Here is a 22,449-nt window from a genome sequence, read left to right on the forward strand (position 1 = left end):
GTTCGGGCCGCCGCGCGGCGCGGGGGGCGGGGCTTCGCTTAGCCGAGGGGCGGGGCTTAGTTTGCGGAGGGGGCGCGGCCTCCGGGGTGGGCGCGGCCTCGCGGCGGGCTGGAAGCTTCCACGGCGCCGCGCGGCGGCCGGGCGGGGAAGTGGGCGCGCGCTCGCGGCCGCCATCCCGCGGCCTCCTCCCCCCTCCCCCCTGCCCTCCCCTCCGAGCTCCGCCATGGACGCGCGCAAGCTGGGCGAGCTGCGGGCCTTCGTCAGGCTCTGCAAGCAGAACCCGGCCCTGCTGCACACCGAGGAGCTCGCCTTCCTCCGCGAGTGGCTCGAGAGGTGCGGGGAGGGAGCGGGAGGGGGGCGGCGGGAGGGCCCCGGGCTCGCGGGGAGGGGAGGGGAAGGGTGAGGGGGAAGGGAAGGGAGGAGAAGGGAGGGGAGGGGAAGGGAAGAGAAGGGAAGGGAAGGGGAGGGGAGGGGAGGGTGGTCGTTTTCAGGGTTTATAAGCCGTTAACTGAAGGGTTAATGGAAGGGGAGCCTCCTCCAGCCCCCCAAAGTTCCTGCTTTCCCTCAGGTATCTGGGTGCTTTTCCTCAGGTGTTTGAGTATTTGGGTGAGTTACGTACTTGGAGCGGGAAATGATTTTTCACGTCGAGCTGTGGAAGTTGGGGGGGGGGGGCTCCCACCCTCCTCTAGCAGGGCTGTTTGCAGCAGGACAGGGACGTGCAGCCATAAGGGCTGCTCCTTCTTGGGAAGCTGCTTGAAGCTTATCCCAGCCTGGCTGCAGGTGGGGGGAAACTTGGTGGGTTTCATCATATCCGTCAGGTGTACCTGAATCTGCAGTACATAAGTGTTTTATCATATCCATCAGGCTTACCTGAGCCTGAAACACATAGGTGTAATCACCAAGGTAGGGTTGCAAATGATTTCAGAGCAGTGACTAAAGGGTACTGAAACCCATTCTTACGTTTCTGCAACAAAAACTCTGAGCTGAGTTTTATTTCAAAGCTAACGTTTCCAACGAAAATTATTCAACGTTTCAAAACGATGCTAACCGCTAGCAGAGTCAGAGCTAATTTCAATTAAGTCAATTTCATTTCTGGCTAGCTGTTGCATCAGAAACCTTAGATCATCTGTGCTGTTTTCACGCACTTATCTTCTAGCCTTTATTTTGTCTAGCTGTATGGAAAGCGTGTGCTGCTGCATGATAATGTTTGCAAGGGATTTTGGCATCCCTTTTATTCAAGTCACTTTTTTTGTAATTGCATACAAATATAAATATTTTGATATGGATTTTTACAAAAGGAGTCGTTAAGGGGAATGTGCTTAAAAAAAAAAAAAGAAACAATAGTATTAGTTAAAAGTAAAGCACAGAACCCATCGTTCACGTACCAGGCTTTTTGCCTTTTTTGTTGTTGTTGTTCTTATTGTTTAGTTCAGGTAGATTTTGACGCTTTTGAAATCTTGTTAGTCTGTAAAGACAACTTTGCTGCGAGTGCCAAAAGTGGATGCAGAAGTGACAGCTGCAGTTCTCTCAACAAGTCATAACAGCAGCGCTTCTCATCACCGCGATCAGCAGAAGTCTGGAGTCCCTGTTGCAATGGAGTCCTGACGGCTTCCCAGGAGTTGTCACCAGGATTGCACAACTCGTTCAGCAAAAGACTCGATTCCAAATCTTTTTGAGCACAATTTGTACAGCTCGGTTTCTCCAGAGCTGCAACTCAGTTTTTCCTGAGCTTTTCCTCCTGAAAAACCTGTATTTTTCTATAAGAGTATCCTGTGTGTCCGTGTAGCATCGAAGTTAAATAAAATATGCAAGCTTTGCATATCCTTACCATGCATTTAACCATTGTAACCAACTACTGTTTTAAGAAATGATTTTAGAGGAACTTGCTTTGGCATTTTCAAGGACTAGGAAGAAAACTGTTTAGCCTCAGTTGTTCATGAAATAGCATAAATATATATGCATGTAAAAAAAACATGCATGTATATATATATATATGTATAAGTTTAACATACATCAACATATCTCGACTGTTCTAAGTTTGGAAAGGGTGCCTTTTGGGATGAGAAGACTGACCAGGTGATTTCAGCCTTGAACAAGTGTCAGACTTAAAAACGAGCTGACCGTGAGACCAATAATTTGGAATTGCTCTGAAACTTGAGTCCTGCAGGCTTTTTGGATGCGCAGCAGAAGTTCCAAGGCTCCCTTAGACAGCCCCAATTTCTTTTTCTTTTTGTAGTTACGGCCAACTTTTCTTGAACTGCTTGTTCAGGAAGTTAGGATGAAAATTCTTTGATTTTTACAGAAGGGTAGAGAATTGTATACCTGACCATCAGCCTGCAAGGGTAAAAATTAGGAGAAGCAGTTACTAGGCATGCAGTATTTTTTGCCTAGCTCTCTAATGATTTATCAGCCTGGAGTTGTTCAGTCCTTGGAGTATAACATAGATAAAGCAATGTCAGCATACCAGGGACATGTGTAAATTTTTGTAGTAGCTTCAGAAGATGCCTTTCTTTGAAACTTGTGATATTTTTTTTCTTGACATCTCTCCTGACGTAGACTAGAAGTAGTGTAGTGCTGTTTGACCTGCCCTTTGCTGCAGGTCCTTGTGCCAGGACCTGTGAATCCTGCCACCTCCCCTTCCCTCTTCCACCTTCTCTCCCCACATCGTGTGGTTTTGGGTTGCACTCATTCCTGAAAGCAAACACTTCTGTGCCCTTCCAGTTTCTCCTGCCTGTTTGCCCGCTTCCTTCCCCTCTCCCCTGCATCACGTCGAACCAGTTGTGTGGTCAGTGACTTGGCTGAGCCTGTTGAGTTGATGGACTCAAGTGTCGTTGGGTTGTTTTCTGGTTTTTGTTTTTTCTTTACCTCCTTTTGGAGTGTGTAGGGGCAGAGCAACTGAAATCTATCTGTAGATGAGAAAGTGGGGCAGAGAATGGATGGGAATGGTAGTCCTTGTGGCAACCTGCCATTAGATATGATTAGATGTTACATGAAACAGCTGGAGAATTCAGCCTGTACTTCTTCCTGGCTGCTACCCGAAGTTGATATAATATAGAAGTTTATTCTATATTGAGAGAATGCTGGCTATACAGAGAATGCTCTTCAACTTGTAGTGAAAGTACAAGTGCTCTTCAGCTTGCAGTAGAAAGGCGTGAATATTGCAATGCAGAAAAAAAATGCTGCATAGAAAACAGCTTCATTTCTGTTAATTATATAAGCGTTTTAGACCCCCCAAAAAATCAGGATAACAGACATTTTTTAGGCCATTAGGGTTCTCTTAGATTGTTTGAACCCTGCTTCGAAAACAATTTCTAGTTTTATAGTAGCTATAATAATACCTAGTTCAGACTTGAAACAAAACTTACATTTTAAGGAAAAAATCTGTTTCTGCCAAAAAGGCAACTTTTCCTTGTGAAAAAGGATGGATGGGTGATGTGTCATGTGCTTGAGTACAAGTTACAGTGGAGTTTTAGGTGAAAGAGCCATGAGACCCAATGTACGTTATGTTACATTGTGAAATCGTGGAGGCTGTGTGCTGCTTTTTATTGCTTTTACAGGGAATTGGATCATCATGTTTTCTGTCACAACAGAAAGCTGAGACTATCAGCAGGATTTGAATCAATAAAATGCGGGCCGCTATTTTGATAATCTTACTGTTTTCTTTTTTCTCTTCTCTGTTTTGTTGAAAAGCATGGGAGGCACAATACCACCTGCTCCAGCCAGCACCTCCACAGACGAGACAAGTAAGGTGAGGTGTAAAGAATTTTGTAACTGCGAGATAACATTTGGACGCTGCAGAAGTTATTGGGTAGGAAGGGAGAAACAAAAATTGCCGTCAAACTTCACCTAAATAGTGTGGATGAGTACACTGGGGTGGATAATTTTGACAGTCAGTCTGAAGCCTGCCCGTTGGGTGTCACAGACAGTGATTTGTTACAGATGGCTCTAGTTTGTTTCAATTGTTACCATGCTCCATTTCCTTAATCCTGAATGCCTGATGTTCTCAGCAATGCAAATGGCAAACACTCGAATTTTTATTTTTTTAATGTTCTCGTGGTCTGTTTATAGACCATTTCTGCTGTCATTAGTGGCTCAAATTGTAATCTTTGCATGACAAGAAGTACTGGAAGCACAATAGGTAATGAAGTGAGCAGTTAAACTGTCAATTTTTTTATGACAGCATTGTGGAAGACATGGGTGTGGGTTGTTTGTTTCTTATTGTTTTAAGGGAGATAATAAATCAGGCTTATAGATGTTTATAGCGGGATTTTTCCAAGCTTGAAATTATTCTTGGAAAAAGCAGGAGATCTTATTTTGTGTTTAACAAGACAGTGGTTGCTTGCATTACTGGCTGACTAGAACTCTGGGGCAATTGTGTGAGTAGTGAGTATAGTCTGTGACACCGAATGTGAAGGCAAACAGCTTATGTCTGTGATAAAGGAGGGTGTGCTAAGTGATGGGATTCAGAGGAAAGTAGTGAAGTAATTAACAGTTGATAAGAAAACATGGAAAATTATTCTAAGTGTGTATAAGTAGCAAAGGTCTCTGACCTTGACAGATTAAGAAATATTTTAATCGTTGATGCTATCTTATTGTTCCTTGTGAAGGACCTTAGCTTAATAGTACTAGATTGAGAGAATTTTTCATCCAGAGAATGCATCAGGGAGGGCAGGAAGATTGCAGTGGCTAGCTAGTACTCATTGCAACACTGGTTCTAAAGTATGTATTATCTGGGTCATTGTGTTTAGTTACTGAATTATACAGTTTGAAGGACAGGCTTTACCAATAGTATAAGTTCATGAGTAAAGATTAGGGCTCTGAATTATTTGTGTGTGTGTGTGTGTGACAGACTTAATCTCAGAGGAGGAAAAAAGGAAAGGAGATTTCTGTCTTAAAAATAACTGTTCAGCTGCAGAGCAGTCATATGCTTTGCAGATGCATTTTGTATTTTCTGATGCATTGCTATTTATTAGATTGGGAGTAGAATATCAGTCAGAAATAATGTGTGCTTACAAATACATTTCTCTTTCAGGGCAAAGCAGAGGAACAGCCAGAGGAGCCAGTTAAATCTCCTGAGCCAGAAAGCGAAGAGAGTGATATAGGTGTGGAAAATAGATGGCGTATCACAGTTAAAACGTGATTCTAGAAATCCTCTCTCTGTAGCTGGAGTCTAAAGTTGCTTTTTGTTTTTCCCCCAGAAATTGACAATGAGGGAGTGATTGAACCAGATAATGATCCCCCTCAAGAAATGGGAGATGAAAACGTGGAGGTAAGCACCATACCTTCAATGGCTGTGGCAGTAGGAAAGAAGGAGAGAGGTTTTGAGTTTAGTCGACAATAGCAGCTGAGGGGGAAATTTGGACTACGCTAGCTAGGTACCCAGCTGCAGTTCTGAATCTCTTGGCCATGAATAGAAAACTTGCTGGTTTAAAACAACAATCTTTTCTTTGTCAAGGGTAGTTCATCAAAAAGTTCAGTGAGGAAAAATAAGGTCAGAAAACAAAAACAACAACAGCAAAAATATTAAAACACACACACAAACCAGATCTGTAGAAATCTGGCATGATTCAACTACTACAAGGTAGTTGAACACTCTCCTGAGTGCTCTTCGGCTGAGTTGAACACTCAGGTGAGTGTTTTCCAGCTAAAATAATGGTGACTAGTATCTCCAAAATGAAAGCAAAAAAGATCATGGTTTTAGTACTGTGATTTAAACCTAAATTAAACAAAGGATTCCAGAGTCAGAAAACTGCAGCTGCCACCTTTGGTGCTGTCTCAGCATGGTCCTTCTGGCCTGGTCTCTATAGCTTTTGGGTTTTGTCTGTCTGTGTGTCATTTCGTTTGCTTATTTTCTTAGGTAACAGAAGAGATGATGGATCAAGCTAATGAGAAGAAGATGGAAGCTATCAATGCTCTAAGTGAAGGTAATATATTTTAGTTGTTTTCTAGTATATATTGAAGGACATAATGTTTGGTGCTACTTTAAAAACAAAACAGAAAAAGAAACAAACCTGAAGTAAGTATATTGGACCTTCTTGGATATCCAAAACTAGCTAGGACATGAAGGCTTTTTAAAGTAATGTCTTCCCCATGTGGCTATCGCTGGGGGAAGTACTGCAGCATCTTAATTATAAACTGACTGTTACAGTAGTTCCCTATGTACTATGATTAGTGTCTCTAGTGGTTTGTCTTAATGCAGTGAAAAAGCTGTGTACTTCCTACGTGATCGCATATGAAGTCAACTGTACAAATTTAACTTGGAAAAGATCCCCTCCTCAACCCTCCAGCATGCATTTTGGAGTTTGTACGTCAATAACGTTGCAAGAATGAAAATTGGATTTTCTTTTGTTGATAATCTTCCATTTAAGATAAGGCAGGTTTGGCAACTTGGATGAAATCATTTCCTAATGATGGAAACTTTACTGGTACTCGTTTTCAGGTGAACTTCAAAAGGCTGTCGACCTGTTCACAGATGCTATCAAGCTGAATCCTTGTTTGGCCATCTTGTATGCCAAGAGGGCAAGGTGAGTCATCATAAACTAGTGATTTACGTTTTTGCCTGTTATTCCCTTAAAGAGCTTAAATTACACTGGCAAGATCTGTGTAAATTTAAGATGAGAGAAGAGAAAGAAAAGTACGCTTTGTGCGTTTTCACCTGTGTGTGATTAATGGGATTTGCGGAAGCAGCCATCTAAAGGGCCTTGGTAGTAGATTAAATAACAAAATTACGTACTAAAATACATTGTGGTAATATATGCCTTTCGGTGTGTTGAATTAGAGTAGTGCTGGGTCACAAATGCCTGAAACATTTGAAGTTTCTCCTAGGACTGTGTCCTGTCTAGTTACAAAGTTAAATGGATTAGGTAAATTCTCTCCCTGTTGGGCCTGCTAACTACATTTCTTGACAGAAAGAAGCAGATTTCTTTCTGTTCAGTGGTCCTGTGTTTGAGCAGAACGTATCTATTTCTCAACATCAGCCTTATTTCCAATGACATTGACCAGACTGCAGATAATGAGTTACGGGCATAACGTCAGATTTGATTTGTGGTAGCCCTTGTTTATGATGCGCAAACATTTATCTTCCTAAATCTTGTGGAAGGTCAGGCAGGTTTGTGTTAGAGAAGCACAAGTTCCCATGGATCTTTTTTTTTTCCTTTACTTTTTGAAAAAAAAAAAAAAACCTGAGCATGGATGAGTTGATAGTTCAGTAGATCATCTTTATAGTAAGATAAAATTCAATCCGTTCAATTTTTGATGACTTTCACGTGATTGCTCAGTGTTTTCTAGCTCTTTTGTTCTACTACACCTCACTGGTAGATGCCTGCTTCTTTTGTACGTTCTATATCCAAGTTTTTGTGCGTACTCTGTGTACCTCAGTACTCTTGTTTTTGCTGTTGCGATCATAGTTGACATTTTGAAAACCTCTTATAGTGCTGTATCATCTCAGGGCTGGGATTTTTTAGCAATGAGAAGTGTAAGCATCAGAAGAAGTTTAGAATTGACCTCAATTTCCTCTATTACAGACATGAGTAAACTGTATACTAGGTTATTGTAAAACTTACAGTGTAACAGCTGTGAGTAATGAAGTGCTGTGAGTAATCCACCTGTCACTGGTGGACTCAGGTTTTGGTTTTTGTTGCTTAAGGGTTTGTTTCTTTGTTTTTGTTTTGTGTTTATTAATATTCTAAGACCGCCAGCAGCATTGGAGCGTCTCTCACTGGTGAGGTATAGGTTTGGGGTAGTTCCTTGAGATGTCCGTGTGTTTGTTTCTAGGAGATAATGTGTGAATTTGTGCTTGTTTTATAACAAGCTTTAATGATGAAGTTACAGGCAGTCTGTAATTGCTGGCACCTTTTTTTTTTTTGTCTCCTCTGAGTAAATGTAAAAGGGCAGATGTTCTGACCTGGAGTATCTTGACTATTGATTACTTTGTCAATTCAGGAGTGTTTCATACAGAGATGAAGTATGAAATACCTGAACCTCTTAAACATACTACTCTAATAATTAATCTGATATGCTTGTGTATTGTAAAACTTGCAGTTATTAGCCTTAACTGAGAGGAGATCAGGCTAACTTTTTGGATTTGTGTGGTTTTTATTGTGTGTTTTTTTTTTTGCCTCTGCTATTTTCAAAAGCAAAAAGTTCTTGATAGCAATTAATAATGGAAAACCTTCCTTTACATAGAAACTGAACATCCCAGCTAATCTTTCATTCACAGCCAGACCCTTAAAATTAGGATAGGCTTCTCTTGGCTAGCACTGCTGGTAAAGACAGTTTCACAATTTGCAGTCCCAAACTGGAATCAAGCCTTTGTTTGATTAATGTATCTTACTTGCCTTTTGTATCCGTTTGAAGTGAGCTTGCTCTTCAGTAGTGTCCCCTGAAACTATCAATACAGTGTATGCTCATGTGTCATTGAAGTGTTGTAGCAAATATAGCAATCCAGTGATTGAATTACTTCAGAATCCAAAGCCAGCAGCTCTCCATGTGCTGCGTGTTCTGCGTTTTGTTTTTTACTACTTTTCCAGAACACAAGTTGTTAAGACATGGCCATGTCTGATAATGAGTAATCTTCTGAAGGATAGCCCAAGTCTTAGCACTGGGAGCAGTTGTATCAGATGAGCTTAAACAGCCCGCATCATCCAGTGTTCTGTGTCTGTTGGTAGTTGACAATCCCTGGTGTCTATGAACCAGTAGTATATGAAAAAGGGAACTGAGGTGATAGTCAACTGTCATGTTTTTTCAGCCTTCACTTCACAGCTCGTAGGCTTACTTATTTAAAACTATGCTTTTATACTTAATAGCTCTTGATGTTTAGCGCTTTTTTTTTTTGTCTCGATATAATTTTATCGAATCTCCCACAGAACAAATACAAATGAGCATTTGCAGTGCTCTGCAGCAAGGGTTTTGAAAGCTTAACTAAATGAAGAATATGATCCGTTCTCTTGCCTGGAATCTGCTACCGTTGTTTCCTTTGCCTGATGGTTCATGTATGTAAAAAAGAACTGTCAGGTGCTAAAGATTCCTTGTTCTTGTTCTCCCTATTACTTGTGATTTTTATAGACTCAAGTTCTGGTGGTTTCTTGGTTTGTTTCTGGATATGTTTTCTGTACCAGGCTATAGGACCCTAATCTGTTTCCCTGTACAGGAGAGAGCAACTCTGTTCTTAAGATGTTGTTGCATTTCTTGGGACCTTTCTCAGTTTTACTACCCGTCTTTGAGATGGAGGAGCAGAACCAAAATTTAACAAAGTATTCAAGCTGAGGTCCAGTCTGGATTTAGACATCAGTGTGATGATGTTACGTTTTGATTACTTTCTTGGTTGCTGTCTTTGATTTTGTGCTTGTTGACTTCTCCGTATGGAGGGGCTTGAGGAGCAGGCTGTGGGATCAGCTGAAATGTGGTGCTGTAAGTTCAAGGTCCCCCCTGTCACAGGGGCTGGAAGGGCATGAAAATGGTAGAACCTCAGTGTGATAATTAGTGCTTTATTTTTCTTACTTCTTTAAAGACGATGTAACCTGGAACATGTAATACTAGCTTTGTTTTGTTTAACTTCGTAGTTGCTATTGGCTATAGACTGCAAATGGCATGAAATCAAACTGCTTTTTGCATTTATCCTTTCCTTCTGCATTAAAGTTGTTCTTATAAGCAAGGCTCGAGTCTGAATGTTGAATGCTTGCACTTTTTGCTAATGATTCACATAGCATCGGGGGGGAAACTAAATTTCACTGACACTGTTATCACTACAAAATCTTTTTGAATTCAGCTTTTCAAATGTATCTCATTAGCTTGCCTGTTAGTCATCAAAAATTATTTCCAGCTTAAGTTAGTAACTTGGCATTTTAATATGTACAATAAATGTTCTTGTTCCTGCAGTGTTTTTGTGAAACTACAGAAGCCAAATGCTGCCATTAGAGATTGTGACAGAGCCATCAAGATTAATCCTGACTCGGCACAGACCTACAAATGGAGGGGGAAAGCGCATAGGTAGCGAACTGCAAATGTTCTTGATGCTCTCTTTACTTACTTGGGAGGGAACAACTTTGTTTATGCTTTTCTTTTCTCTGTTTTTCTGTGAACTGTCTGTCTTGTATGGGAGAGCAGTAGTATTGAGCCAAGAAACCGTTATGCTAAGTATATGGATTAGAAGAAGAAAGGATGATGGTGATTTATTGATGGTGACTTAAGAATAATCCTTCTACACTTATTTTTTTATTCCTCTCCTTGATAAGCCATCTTCTAATGACTTACTGTCATTCTGTAAAGCATTTTTTAATCATTTGCTAAATATTGTGAGCTCTAGGAGAGTAGGTTTTATTTTGGGGGGGCTCTTCTATGTTTTACTTGGCTCAGTTATTATTTACTAACCTATAATTCTAAATATTTCTCCGCTGCCTTTATTCCATAGGATCCTAGAGCTCCTTTACGTAGTAAATTAAACGGTCTGGTTATTAAAGGAACCAATTGTTGAAATGAAGAGTGATATTAAGCGAACAGTGTAATTATTTAAATGGCATTATTAGGTCAGCGAGATTTCCCCCTAACTGTAGTTAAAATTATTTCTGAAATGAAAATACGTCAGCCAAAAAATAATGGGATGCTTCCTTCACTCTGTATAAAAGTGGAAGGAGTAAAATTAATAGAACTCCTAATTAATAAATGAATTATTCTGAACAGTGTTTATTAAATAACGTCTACAATTTTAATAAATGGCATGAAGCCTAAGAATGAGAAGGTGGGAGCATAGTTTGGATTAATGCCCCTGTCAGTCAGCTGAAATGCTTTGACCCCTTATCATTCACTTAAACCTTTGATCATCACAAGTTTGTCTAAATGAGTAAAGAAGTAGTGCTGCACAGTAGCTTTTATGACCTCTTCAATTAAGACCTGGTGCGGGCAGTTATCTGGGATGTGTAAGTGCTGAGTAAACCAGGTGCACGTAAGTTTGATTTAGCAGTGGGGTAGAATTGTACAGAACACTGACCTCATAGTTCACGTTAAGCATTTGCCTAGTGATGCAGAACGTTTATTAGTGTGCTTCGCATGTTTATATACAGGATGTCTTCTCCCTGATAGGCAATTCTTGTTTGTAGCAAAGAATGACAGTAGCTGATGTAGTTTTTCTTCTTGATTTTTACCTAATGCAACAATTATTATTATAAAGGTATGGAATAAGCAAGCAAGTATTCTCTATAGCATCGTAGATCGCACGTTACAGAAAACACTGTGGTTATTGACTTGAAACTTGTATAAGTCTCCATAGCTGCAGAAAAAATACTGAATGACACGTGGTTGTAAATACCCTGAGCAATACCTAGAGTTCAGTTTGCTTTTTTCTGAATTCCAGACTTCTGGGTCACTGGGAGGAGGCTGCTCATGATCTTGCATTAGCCTGTAAACTGGATTACGATGAAGATGCTAGCGCCATGCTGAAGGAGGTGCAACCAAGAGTAAGTGGGAAAGGATAATGGAGGTCCCTCCTCTATTTGTTTTAGTGGTGTTCTTGTCTTTCAAATTCTTGTGATATTCATTGTGCTGTAGGAACGTCCACGTGTCAGCATCAGCATTCATCTGACACTTCAAACTGAGTTTATAAATGCTTCTGTGTCTTTAATCACAGCTGTTTATGGCTCTGTTTGCAAATTAGGTCTCTGGGACTGGGCATATAACTGAACTACGAAACAATATGTTCCTTCTTAATTGAAAAATCTGAAATAGTTGAAGTTAGCCAGGCATTTTAGAATCTAGGCTAAAAACATTTTGTTATCACAGTGTTCTCTTGCTGTTCTGTATTTTTTTTCCCCCAAAATGTTTCAAACTGATCATAGCTTCATCCTAATCATGGTTTACAAAGTATTCTTGGCTGTGTTACTTTCACTAGTCCACCTCGTGAGGGCAGCATAATCTCTGTAAGACTGGTTTTCAGCTTTTCTCAGGTGGTTGACCGCAGCGTTGTTCTGATGAAGAACTTATGTGTAACACATGCAAGACTTGATAGTAGGCTGTCTTTTTCATGTCTTATATAGTCCCTTAAAGTCATTCACGGATTACGTATCGCAACTACTGCATTCTCTTGGGTTTACGTGGCAACGTTTGCAGGAGGGTGGGGCTGAGGGGCTGTAGGGGTGGCCTCGGTGGGAAGAGACCAGGAGCTGCTCCTGTGATGGGCAGAGGCAGTTCTAGCCAGCTCCAAAACAGACCTGCTGCTGGCCAAAGCCGAGCCTGTTGCACTTCTGTGATGGCAAATTTAAGAAAGGGTTTTAAAAAAAAAAAAAGTGCAGTGCAGCAGCTTGTGAGAGGAGTGAGGAGGGAGGAAGGTGAGAGAAACAACCCTGTGGATGGTGAAGAAGGAGGGGAGGAGGTGCTCCAGCTGCTGGAGGAGAGATTTCCATGCAGCCCATGGAGAGGACCATGGTGAAGCAGGTTGTCCCCTTACGGCCCATGGAGGACCCCATGTCACAGCAGGTAAATATGCTATGAAGGAAGCTGAAGCTGCAGAACAGAAGAGTATCCATGTGTAAGAGAGGCTTGCAGCTGTAATTTGTAATAGTATTTCTATTCCTGGACCTCAATTTAATATTTATATTTTATTTATGGGAATGTTACAGGGTACTTGTCATGTATGGTATTAAAGCTCTGCAATTTGTAAAATTACAAACTTTTTTTTTTGCAGTGTTATATAAGGCTATGTTCTGGCTTCAGGAAAATAATGCTGCAGTTAGTGTTCTATTACTAAGATGATCCTTGATCAAGGAGCCTTAGGGAGTTCATTGTTAACTAGCCCCCTCCATGAGGGCTGTAGAGTTTGATACCTTTGAGAAGATGGGAAGCTAACTTGCTCCCCATCTGCCATCTCTTGCTTTGGTTCAGGTTTTCTTTGGTCTGCTTGAGTCCAGTTGTGTATGCTGCCAAGGCATCTGGAACAGCAAAAGCACTGTCTAACAAGTGTGTCTGTGCAGGGGGAGTTACACTTCCTGTTATTGTATCAGGGAAAATTCCTTTCTCCGTGGGCAATTCTTTGGTGTTAGCACTGGAGAAATTGATATTTCAGCATAAAAGCAGGAAGGAATGTGGAACAGTGTGTTTGTTCTAACTATGGTGGAAGTCCTGGAGCTCTACAGGAAGAAGGTACTAGACTAGAGTGCATGGGTCTGCTGAATCCAGCAAGGGCCTAGTATATGTCAATAACCGATTGTGGTAGAGAGGTAATGGCATATGCTCCCTGAAACAAAGGGGCTTTTAGGATGTGAACTCAAATCTTATTTTTAAGAACTGTTTAAAAAAAAAAAGTTGGTTATACTTGAGTGTATTTTATATTGTAATACGTTGCGTGGTGTACTAGAACGTACCTGAAATGTTGGTATTGTATTGTAACAGGCTCAGAAAATTGCAGAACATCGCCGAAAATATGAACGGAAGCGTGAAGAAAAAGAAATCAAGGAAAGAATGGAAAGAGTGAAGAAGGCACGAGAGGAGCATGAGAGAGCACAAAGGGTGATTATTTAGGCTTATATTAATAATGTGGAGAGTGACGTAGTTATTTTGTTTAAAATTGATTGCACAGGAAAATTATTTTAAATCTTAAATTTTAGGGATATTTTTTCTGTGTTACTTGACCAATAATGAATTCTGGAGATTAAGGCCTTGTACTGCATCTGTTGCTTATGTCAAAGACAGGTCCTGGTATCTCTAGTAACCCAGTAATTTCAAGTCTTCAGTTACAGTTTGATCATACCAGAATAGTTTTCTCTTAATACTTACGTCTCCACGTCTCCCAAAGTAGGAGGTTTTAATTTCAGACTAATCCTTTGCTTTTCTTCTTCACTTCCTGACACAGTTGACTTGTTGGGGTTTTTTTTCAGCTTTACAGCATGTGTTAGGGGTGGGAGTGTTTTCTAAAGTTTAATAGGCTAAAACTGATCATGCAGTTCATGCTTAGTAAAAACACACTCTGCATAACTTATCCAAAGAAACGTACTAAAGTAAGTGTAGACCACTATTTCTTGTCTGAAGTACTGCACTATGTACAAAACCACATTTGCTTATTGCCGTAGCCTGCTCCCATGAAACAGTCTCAGCTATTTTTCTTCCTGGAACCAGTTGAGCAGTAGAACACAGGCTGCAGTTCCATTGCTTTGTGTGGAATGATGTGCTTGCTTTTATAGGAGGAAGAAGCAAGACGACAGGCAGGAGGAGCTCAATTTGGCGGTTTCCCAGGTGGCTTCCCAGGTGTGTATTTTTAAGCACTATTTACTTCTTACTTGAGATAGAAGTGACTGTTTTTTTTTCCATACGCAGTATTACAACCACAGTTCATAGTATTTCTTCGCAAGACTGAGAGAGAGAAATATGTTCTTAAGAAGTTTAAAACTTGTCTACAAATAACTGTTGGAGCAGTAGCGGGAAGAGGATCGGATTCTTTCTCTCAAATAAGATTGTTGCTGGGTAGCAAGTACAGGGAAGACAAGTCAGTATTGATTAACAGAGTGAAAGGATTTAGGTCTGAGAAAACAAACATGCAATGTTTGCTTAATATGTGCTGAAAAAGTAATATAAAATGTTTTATAAATTACTCAGTGTGGCTTGGAGCTGTCTTGCTTAAGAACAATAGTTTTAAAGCTGAAAATTGGTTGAGTGTTAGGGAAAACTGTGATACTTGGAAGCTATTGTTGAAGAGAATAATTTCTCAAAGGAGGCAGTGCAGTTTTTGAACAGTTCCACGAGGATTAGCCTTTCTGTGTTATTTTTGAGTGTAATAAGTTGGGGAGAAGCAATAGTTCCATGAAGGTCAGCCTTTCCATATTATTTTTGAGTTTAACAAGTTGGGGAGAAACAGTTGAAGATTGAGTTGTAGTTGAGGTGGGCTGAGTGCATGCTCCAGCCATATCAGCTTGTTAGAGGAAACAAATAGAGACTGTATCTGTTTCAGGGATTCCCCACCCCACCTCACCCCCAAACCTAAAGTTCCAGCTGAACTTGGAATGAGCCTAGGGCAAAAGCAAATCAGTAGTAGTAAGTCCTGAGTTGTTCACACCAGGCACTCAAAAATCAGTTTCTTAGGCTTGAGATGTACCTGATTTAAGTTAATTAGAAAATCACTGCATTTGTGTACAAGGTGCTAGGCCCTCATGCTAATTACAAGCCTCCTATTTCATTGGGTTAAAAATACATATGAAATAAGATGCAGGTCCTCACAGACAGAAAACCGATGCCTCTGCTTTGCATTCAGTGGAGCAGCTGTAGCTTTGTGGAAGACATGGTGTTGGAGGTGTGGCGAAACAAGTACGTTTCGGTCTCTGTCAGTGAGCTCCTGTATAGCTGAATTAAATGTTTTTCTTCATGCATTCTTGTGTCTTGGGTTTGCAGGTGGATTTCCTGGGGCTATGCCTGGAGGTATGCCAGGAATGGCAGGTATGCCAGGTCTCAATGAGATTCTCAGTGATCCAGAAGTCCTGGCGGCCATGCAGGTGAGTATTTGATTAAAATCAAAGCTAAATGCTCTGAATGAGGGAGGAGCAGCTCCTGTGAGCTGAGGGAAGATGTGACCTTCTGGAGAGCGGTGGGGGGTGCTTGCTTATTTGTGTTGTGAAATTTTCTTTCTGTGCATGTGTGGCACCAGACTGTCTGGAATCTGTTAGCTATTTTTCAGATTGACAGGAACTTAATTAAAGGTGTCATGTTGTGTCCCCCTCCTTCCTCCACCCTGTACTTGCATACAATAGACAAAACTATATGCTGTGAGGAGTTTATCTTTTTTGAGTCTCTTGAAGGGTTATTTCTCTACACAGTATACTTCACTCGCTCTTTTTTCAATGCGTACGCGTTATGGTGAGATAATTATGCACAAATGACAAATTACTGTTAATATTGTTGCAATGCAATATATTGCAGTAATGTTGAGAGGAGAATTGCCTAAGTGTTTTTTGCCAGAGGCAAAATAGTATCAGAATAGTTCTACATCCGGCACTTTCTGAATTCGTGCTCAGAAAGCCTACTTCCCCAGTGGGCTTGATTAGTAGCTCAATTATTTAATTGCTCAGTGTCATGACTAGTTTTACACAAGAAAAATATTCCAGCAGATTAAATAGAACGTATCTGACAACATTAGGTTGGCTAGGCAAAAAGTGAGCTGTGTAGTTGTATTTGCATGCTAATGTGGTCCCATATAAAAGCCAGTTGCTATGTTTTTCTGGATTGCTCTGGTTAAACTAGAGTTACGTGATGTTCTCAGGTCATTGAGCAGCTATGATAGCCATTTAATAAAAGCATCACGAGGGACTGTTATTTGGTATGCCCTGAAATCATTAAAAAGGCATCACTTTCTATGCAAAAGTTTATGGGTTACCCTAGTTTAGTGGTTGCTGGTGTTTGGAAATGCGCCTTTTACCTGAGCTGCTTTGGCAGCAATGTTGTCTTGGATCCAAACCATCCAAAACAAAAAAACAAACAAACAGAAAAATGCAGTTGCATTCATTACCTGGCTCATTTATGCTGTAGTACAGGCCTTTGAAATTGGAGTTGCTGAAAACAGCTTTGAAGTGCAATTAAACATTAAGTGCTTGCCACATGCCTTTAAAAAGGCTCTGTTGCGTGCCGATTATGTATACCCTGAAATGCTGTACTACTCTGTTGTAAGAACATGTGTTGACAGTGTTTTCTGCAGAACCTGTTAGCTAAGCCTTGAGTGTCTCATCGACTTTTGTACAAACTTTAAATCTAGCTGTGATTTATTTAACACTTGACCTATGTGTCTGCACTGCCTTCTTTTCCTGAAGTGTCTGACTACATTCTTAGCCTCCCTGTATCAGCAGTGCAGGATAGAGTCTTAAAAGCCGGTAGTTTTTACTGCTTGACTTGCTTCTGCTCAGTGCAACTATGGATTGTGTTTAAGGATGATGGTAGCTGACAGCTGTTACTGAGGTTGTTTATGAGGTTTTTGAAAAAAAAAAAAAAAAGATACAGATTCACCCAAGTCTGTCCCATCATTAATCTTAAGGTGTTATTTTAGCTGACCATGTGTAGAGGCTTTTCATGGTGAGTTACTGCTGAAACTGTAGTATTGAGGTTAAAGACCTTCCCGATCTCTTTGGAGTTAGTGACTATTATCTCCTCATCTTTGAGACTGCTCACCTTGAGCTTACATTGAAGTATGCCCAAGTTAAGTGGTTATGCTCTCAAACTGAGCTTACCTTCTGTAGGAGCAACCAAAGAATTAGTTATGGCTGCTTATGGATATATTTACATAAGTTACTGTTTATTCATATACAGGTGGTAACAGAGATTTAACAATATAGCATGGTCTTTATAGTCTTCTAGCCTATTTTGAATTCAGAAATTTGGGAAGCTTGGGTTTGTGAAAGTCATCTGTTTTCATAGGAATCCTGTAAAGTGGAGGAAATACATCCAGTGCCCGTTTTCTGAACTTCACCATCCTAGTTTTCATAGACTTTGCAGATCCCTTTTCAAAGGGGAGATAACACAGTTGTAATTCCTTCTCACAAAAGATAAGTCTTGACTCTTTCAGTTCCCAACATGTATAAAAACATGACTGTACCATGTGGGTGATTTCATTGGAGTACACACCTACTAAATGCAACTCTTGGATCAGACTTGTTAAGCGGCTTTAGTCTGTGTCTGATGCTACAACAGATATATGGTGGTGTTATTGTAGCAGACAGCTCTGTGGACACCAGTTGGTTTTTGATGGTTTCCAAGTAATAATTTTGTGATAGCAATGGAATAGAAGTATAGGGAAGGTTGTGTCCTTCAGTGAAACTACTTAAATGTGCAAGAAAGAACAACAGATGAAATTACAGTTTTATACTGGACATAATAAGCTGCTTGTATTTTTGCTGGACTAAAGAAAACTTGAAATTGAGTCTTTCATGCAGAAGTTGCTATCATGGAAATGTTTTCCCGGGCTGAGATGTAAAATCAGCCTGTGTGGATTTATTAAAGGACGTTGTTCAGAACATGCTCATGTGAAATGAGCAAAAACAATTCTAATTCAATAGAGGCTAAAGGTGTACTAGAAATACAGAAAAAAAGTATTAGCGCTTCTCATACTAGGTGGGGAAGATGACACTGGTCAAAAGAACACCAAACTTCTTTAATATATATGTGAATGTGTTTATTAAGTGCAACACAGCAGTGTGATGAGAGACAGAAGATTTTCTTCCAGTTGTGACTTCCCAGAGGAGGTGGAGAATGACTGTCTGAGAATCGGATGCATTTTAAAAAGCCAAATATTGTCACATCATCTGCTCACAGTCCAGCAGGTTAAAGTTTCTGCTGCTAGAAGGAAAAGGGGTGAAAGGGATGAGTAACAGCTATTGCATGGGGAGATAGTTATACTGCCATGCTTGATACACATAGAGCTCCTGCTTCCTCCTTCAAGATGCATTTGAAGATACTTGAACAGAAATAATAGTCATGGCTACGTTTGATAGCTTCTGTTCTGAGCAAAAAAAACCCTCTCATCCCTTTTCTCACACATCATACTTTCACTGTAACAGATCCAGTAATGGCTCTGCTGTTTACTGATACAGCATTACCAGCATACACTGCTTCCTTGAGTTTTCTTTAGAGACCTTTATTAACTCTAGTTTAGACTTGCCATGTTAAAAGCAAAGCAAGACAAGTGCGTTGGAACTACAGAACCACTAATTTTTGTAGACTTCTTGTTTAAATGCCCTAATTTTTTGCTTTGTTGTTGTTGTTCTGCAGGATCCAGAAGTTATGGTTGCATTCCAAGATGTTGCCCAGAATCCAGCAAATATGTCCAAGTACCAGAACAATCCCAAGGTCATGAATCTCATCAGTAAATTGTCTGCCAAATTTGGCAGTAAACCATAAAATCCCTGGTTCATAAAAATCATATCTGGATGGGAAGGATTGATTTGGCTAACCAGTGTTGCAATAAAACAAACCATTGTACCTCTGATCTTCTCAAGAAGAAAAATGGGGTGTTTTAAGGAGAACTGCTCTCTAGCCCCAAGTGTTGACTTTATTCACTGATTGGTTTATAGCACTCAAATTATATTCAGGTGACCTAGTTTCAACCATGCCACCTTGTCCAAGAGTTGCAACCTTTTATTGTAAGTATTAAAGACAGTTTGCTTTGAATGAACGCTCCTGTGAGAAATCGTAGTATTCCAGGAGCATAAAATAAAAACCTCTCTTTTTTGGGGTGGTGGTGGTGGTGGGTTTTTTTGTTTGTTTGTTTTAGATATTTTTCCTCAGTGAACCAAAAGGAAGGAAGTTTAATAGATGAAGTCTGTCTTAATCCAGTTAGGACAGAAATGTTGGCCTAGTCACAAGTAGCAAAGGTGGGACAAGTCTGAAGAATTAACTGGATAAAGGAATTGTCTGAAAATACATGTCTTTATTTTTTTTAAATGAGTGACTGACTCTATATAACTATTAAAATTATCAGTGTAATCATGCTAGCTAGTTACACACTGGAACTTCTGGCAGTACTGCAAATAATGTCATATTTTGATCACCACAACTGTGCAGCAAAGGTTCTGTCCTATCCTTTGCACAACCTGGCATGAAGTACGTATTGTGGAGGTCACGGAGGTTTTGTTACTTGCTCAATTCTTGTCCAGCACCTTCATGTAACTCTTTTTTAATCAGTCCTGGGTATGGGAGAGCAGCTTAATGTCTGTACTCGTGCTCTTGTCCTTTCCCAGTTGGCAGGTCCTCTCTGGTTGCACTTGCCCTTCCTTGGGGCATGCTTACCAGGTTTCATTTATTTGGAAACTTAAGGGAAGGAATCTTGTTCCCATCACTACCTCTGTCTCACTGAATGCAAGCCATCCAGAACAAGTAAACACAGAGTTAAAAATCAGTGATGGGGAGAATGCCCAACAAAATTGCAGCTCTGGGTTCTGAATCAGTTTGAGTCCTTACACGCTTACAGATAAAATTTATTGGCCAAAGTCCTGCTGTCTGTTTAGAGATGATGACTCTTCCTCCACCACATACTGTAGTCTTCCATCTTTTGTTGTATCCCTTTCTTTTAAAAAAAAAAAAGGGGGGGGGGGACTGTTGTGGTCTCGTACTTCTGTGTTTCTGAGGCTTTGAATACAGAGGAAAAGGTGAGGTAATTGAAGCAGACAGAATGTTCTTCTAACACTTGTGAATTAACAGCATGGGTATCCTTGAAGCAGTTTCTGTGCTGCTGATGTTCAGTGGATTTGTCTACCATAAAGACCGTTGTTGCCTCTGTCTTAGCTAAAGTGTTACCTTTCTGTGTAAAAATGATCATAATTGTCTGTTCCCGACTTGAGTTGCAACCTTCATGTGTTATCTTTTGTAATTCTGTATCTAAAGCCATAACTGTTGTTACCACTTCTAACTCAAATGTGGATTGGTGTAGGAACTCAAAAACAATTGCAAAAAATAAACCCCCAAATGCTTTTTCTCATACTAACGACCCTGCAGAATGAAATGTGAATCTTTTTGCTTAAGAAATATAGTTCTGAATACTTCTAGTAGCCTTCAAAAATAAAGTATGGTTTTGAAAAATAAAGCTTTTTGGGTTTGTGTAACTTTCTGATGAACTTATTTTGCTGAAGTTAAATGTGGGAATGCTTCAATTAAACTGTATATATAACTTGTGATTTAAATCAGAACTAAGTGCTTAAAGGCTTGTCTTCATGAGCAAGTGAACTCAAGCTATGATTGAGTGTTACTTTGTGCCTGGCTGTTGGTCATATTCTGATCTTCTCTTCCCAAGGGGAGACACCTGAAGTAGGTCACCCCTCAGTATAGGCTGAAACCCAGCTTCTGGTTCATTCTGGCTGGTGCATATGTGCTGTGCATGAATTAGTCTTAAAGGTTCATTCCCAACAGTTTCCTCTTACTCCCTCTTAGCTGCTTGTGTCTGTCTACCAATGACTAGTCAAAAGTTGGAAGCTACCCCAGCTAGTAGAAATTGTTCTGTGTCCTGCCTGCTTGCTTACACATCAGTTATCCTTATTCAGAGCTGACCGACTCTAGCAAAATGTTCTCCTTATTTCTTAGTGTTAGCTTTAGCAAGCTAGCTGAATTCTTGTGTCTCTGGGAATGCACGTCCCATGACTTCTCATGTGTGGGTTTTGTTTAGTTTTGCTTTTAATGCTATCTGGTAAGCTAACTGGAGAGATCTTTGGACTTACTTCAGTTCCCCAAGTTGCTCAATTAACGTCTAAGCAGCTAAACTGGTTTGAACAGAAGTATGAGTGTAGAAAGTTAACTGCACCGGAGAAGAGCAAAAATAATAGCTCCTATTTTGGGATACGAGTAGCTGAATGACTGTTGTGTAACTGTTGTGTTCGGTGCTTGCTCCAGGACTTAAGGGCAGCTCCTTCAGGTTAATTGCTTCCATTGCAGCACGGGGTAGGGATTGGGCTTGTAAATACAGTGGCAGTAATCAGCTTAGCTCATGACTTGACTCTGAAAACAGTTGAGCTGCAAGAGTGAACGGTTCAGCCAGCACAGCCTGGTGTCTGAGGTGCCGACTCATGTTCAGGCATGCGTTTTTGTCATTGGAAGCAAGCCATGTGCTGCGCTGTTTGGGTTCTCAAGTGCCACAGGTTAGATGACCTGGTCTGCCAGAGAATGTGGTTACACATCTGCAGTAAAGGGTCAGAGCCCTGTTGCATAGTGTGTGTGTTTGAGCAACTTGTCTCTCTCTGTTTCAAGCCCTGCTCCAAGGGAAAACAGGAAATGTCGGGACAGATGCTGCTTTTTAATTGTACTACTTAAGTAAGTGCTATTTTGTAGTAATGTGGAGAATGCAAGGCTTAGTGCCTGTCTTATAATTTGCCGGAATTTTTTGGAAAAATGCTCTCACTTCACTGTTGGACTGTGAATAAAAGGCGCTTGCCAAAGTGACTTCTTTTTCCTTCTATCAGATGGGCAGGAGCCAGATTGTCTCAAAGGTGGGCAAGACTGGGCGGAGCAACGATAGGCCAGAGGCAGAATGGGTCAGTAAATGACTATTAAAAAGCCATGTAAAGGTAAAACCATGTGGTAGAAACAGATATATCTGCTGGCCATTTGAAACAAGTTGTAGTTCCAAAAAAGCTGTCTTTTAACACCATGTTTTCTTGTTATATTCCGGGCCTCTGCATAAAGCCTGTGCAAGCCAAACTCATGCGTATGTCCTTCTGTGAGATGTACAAGCAAGCAATGTTGTTCTGGGAGCTTGTAGCAATTGCAGTCTGAACAGAATCCTTCACCCAAAGGGACAGGAGGTAAGGGACTTTGCCAGGACGAGCTGGAGCCAGGTCAGCTTTGGCACGTACCTTCCTGTGGGTTGTGGCGTGCTCCTGACTGGAAGCGTTTGGATCCCCTTGGAAAACCCACAGGGCATCTAGGCTGGGGGTCCTGCAGTGCTTTCATGATTGTAGGGCAAGTGGGTTGGCTGCAGTAGTGGTAGAAGGCCAGAGGGTTGTTTGC

The 22,449-nt window shown here is 40.7% G+C and overlaps 1 protein-coding gene across 1 annotated transcript; it reads left to right on the forward strand.

Annotated features, from left to right (window-relative positions):
* Positions 1–77: 77 nt before the first annotated feature.
* On the forward strand, positions 78–20,536 carry ST13 (ST13 Hsp70 interacting protein). The gene is made up of 12 exons (XM_040558621.1): positions 78–333; positions 3,691–3,748; positions 5,033–5,102; positions 5,199–5,269; positions 5,858–5,924; positions 6,440–6,524; positions 9,877–9,987; positions 11,348–11,450; positions 13,378–13,494; positions 14,166–14,229; positions 15,367–15,467; positions 18,727–20,536. Exons 1-12 carry the CDS (start codon positions 224–226, stop codon positions 18,853–18,855), a joined length of 1,086 nt encoding a protein of 361 aa, XP_040414555.1. The 5' UTR covers positions 78–223; the 3' UTR covers positions 18,856–20,536.
* Positions 20,537–22,449: the final 1,913 nt, after the last annotated feature.

The sequence above is a fragment of the Cygnus olor genome, chromosome 1, assembly GCF_009769625.2.
Source record: "Cygnus olor isolate bCygOlo1 chromosome 1, bCygOlo1.pri.v2, whole genome shotgun sequence".
Lineage (NCBI taxonomy): Eukaryota > Metazoa > Chordata > Aves > Anseriformes > Anatidae > Cygnus > Cygnus olor.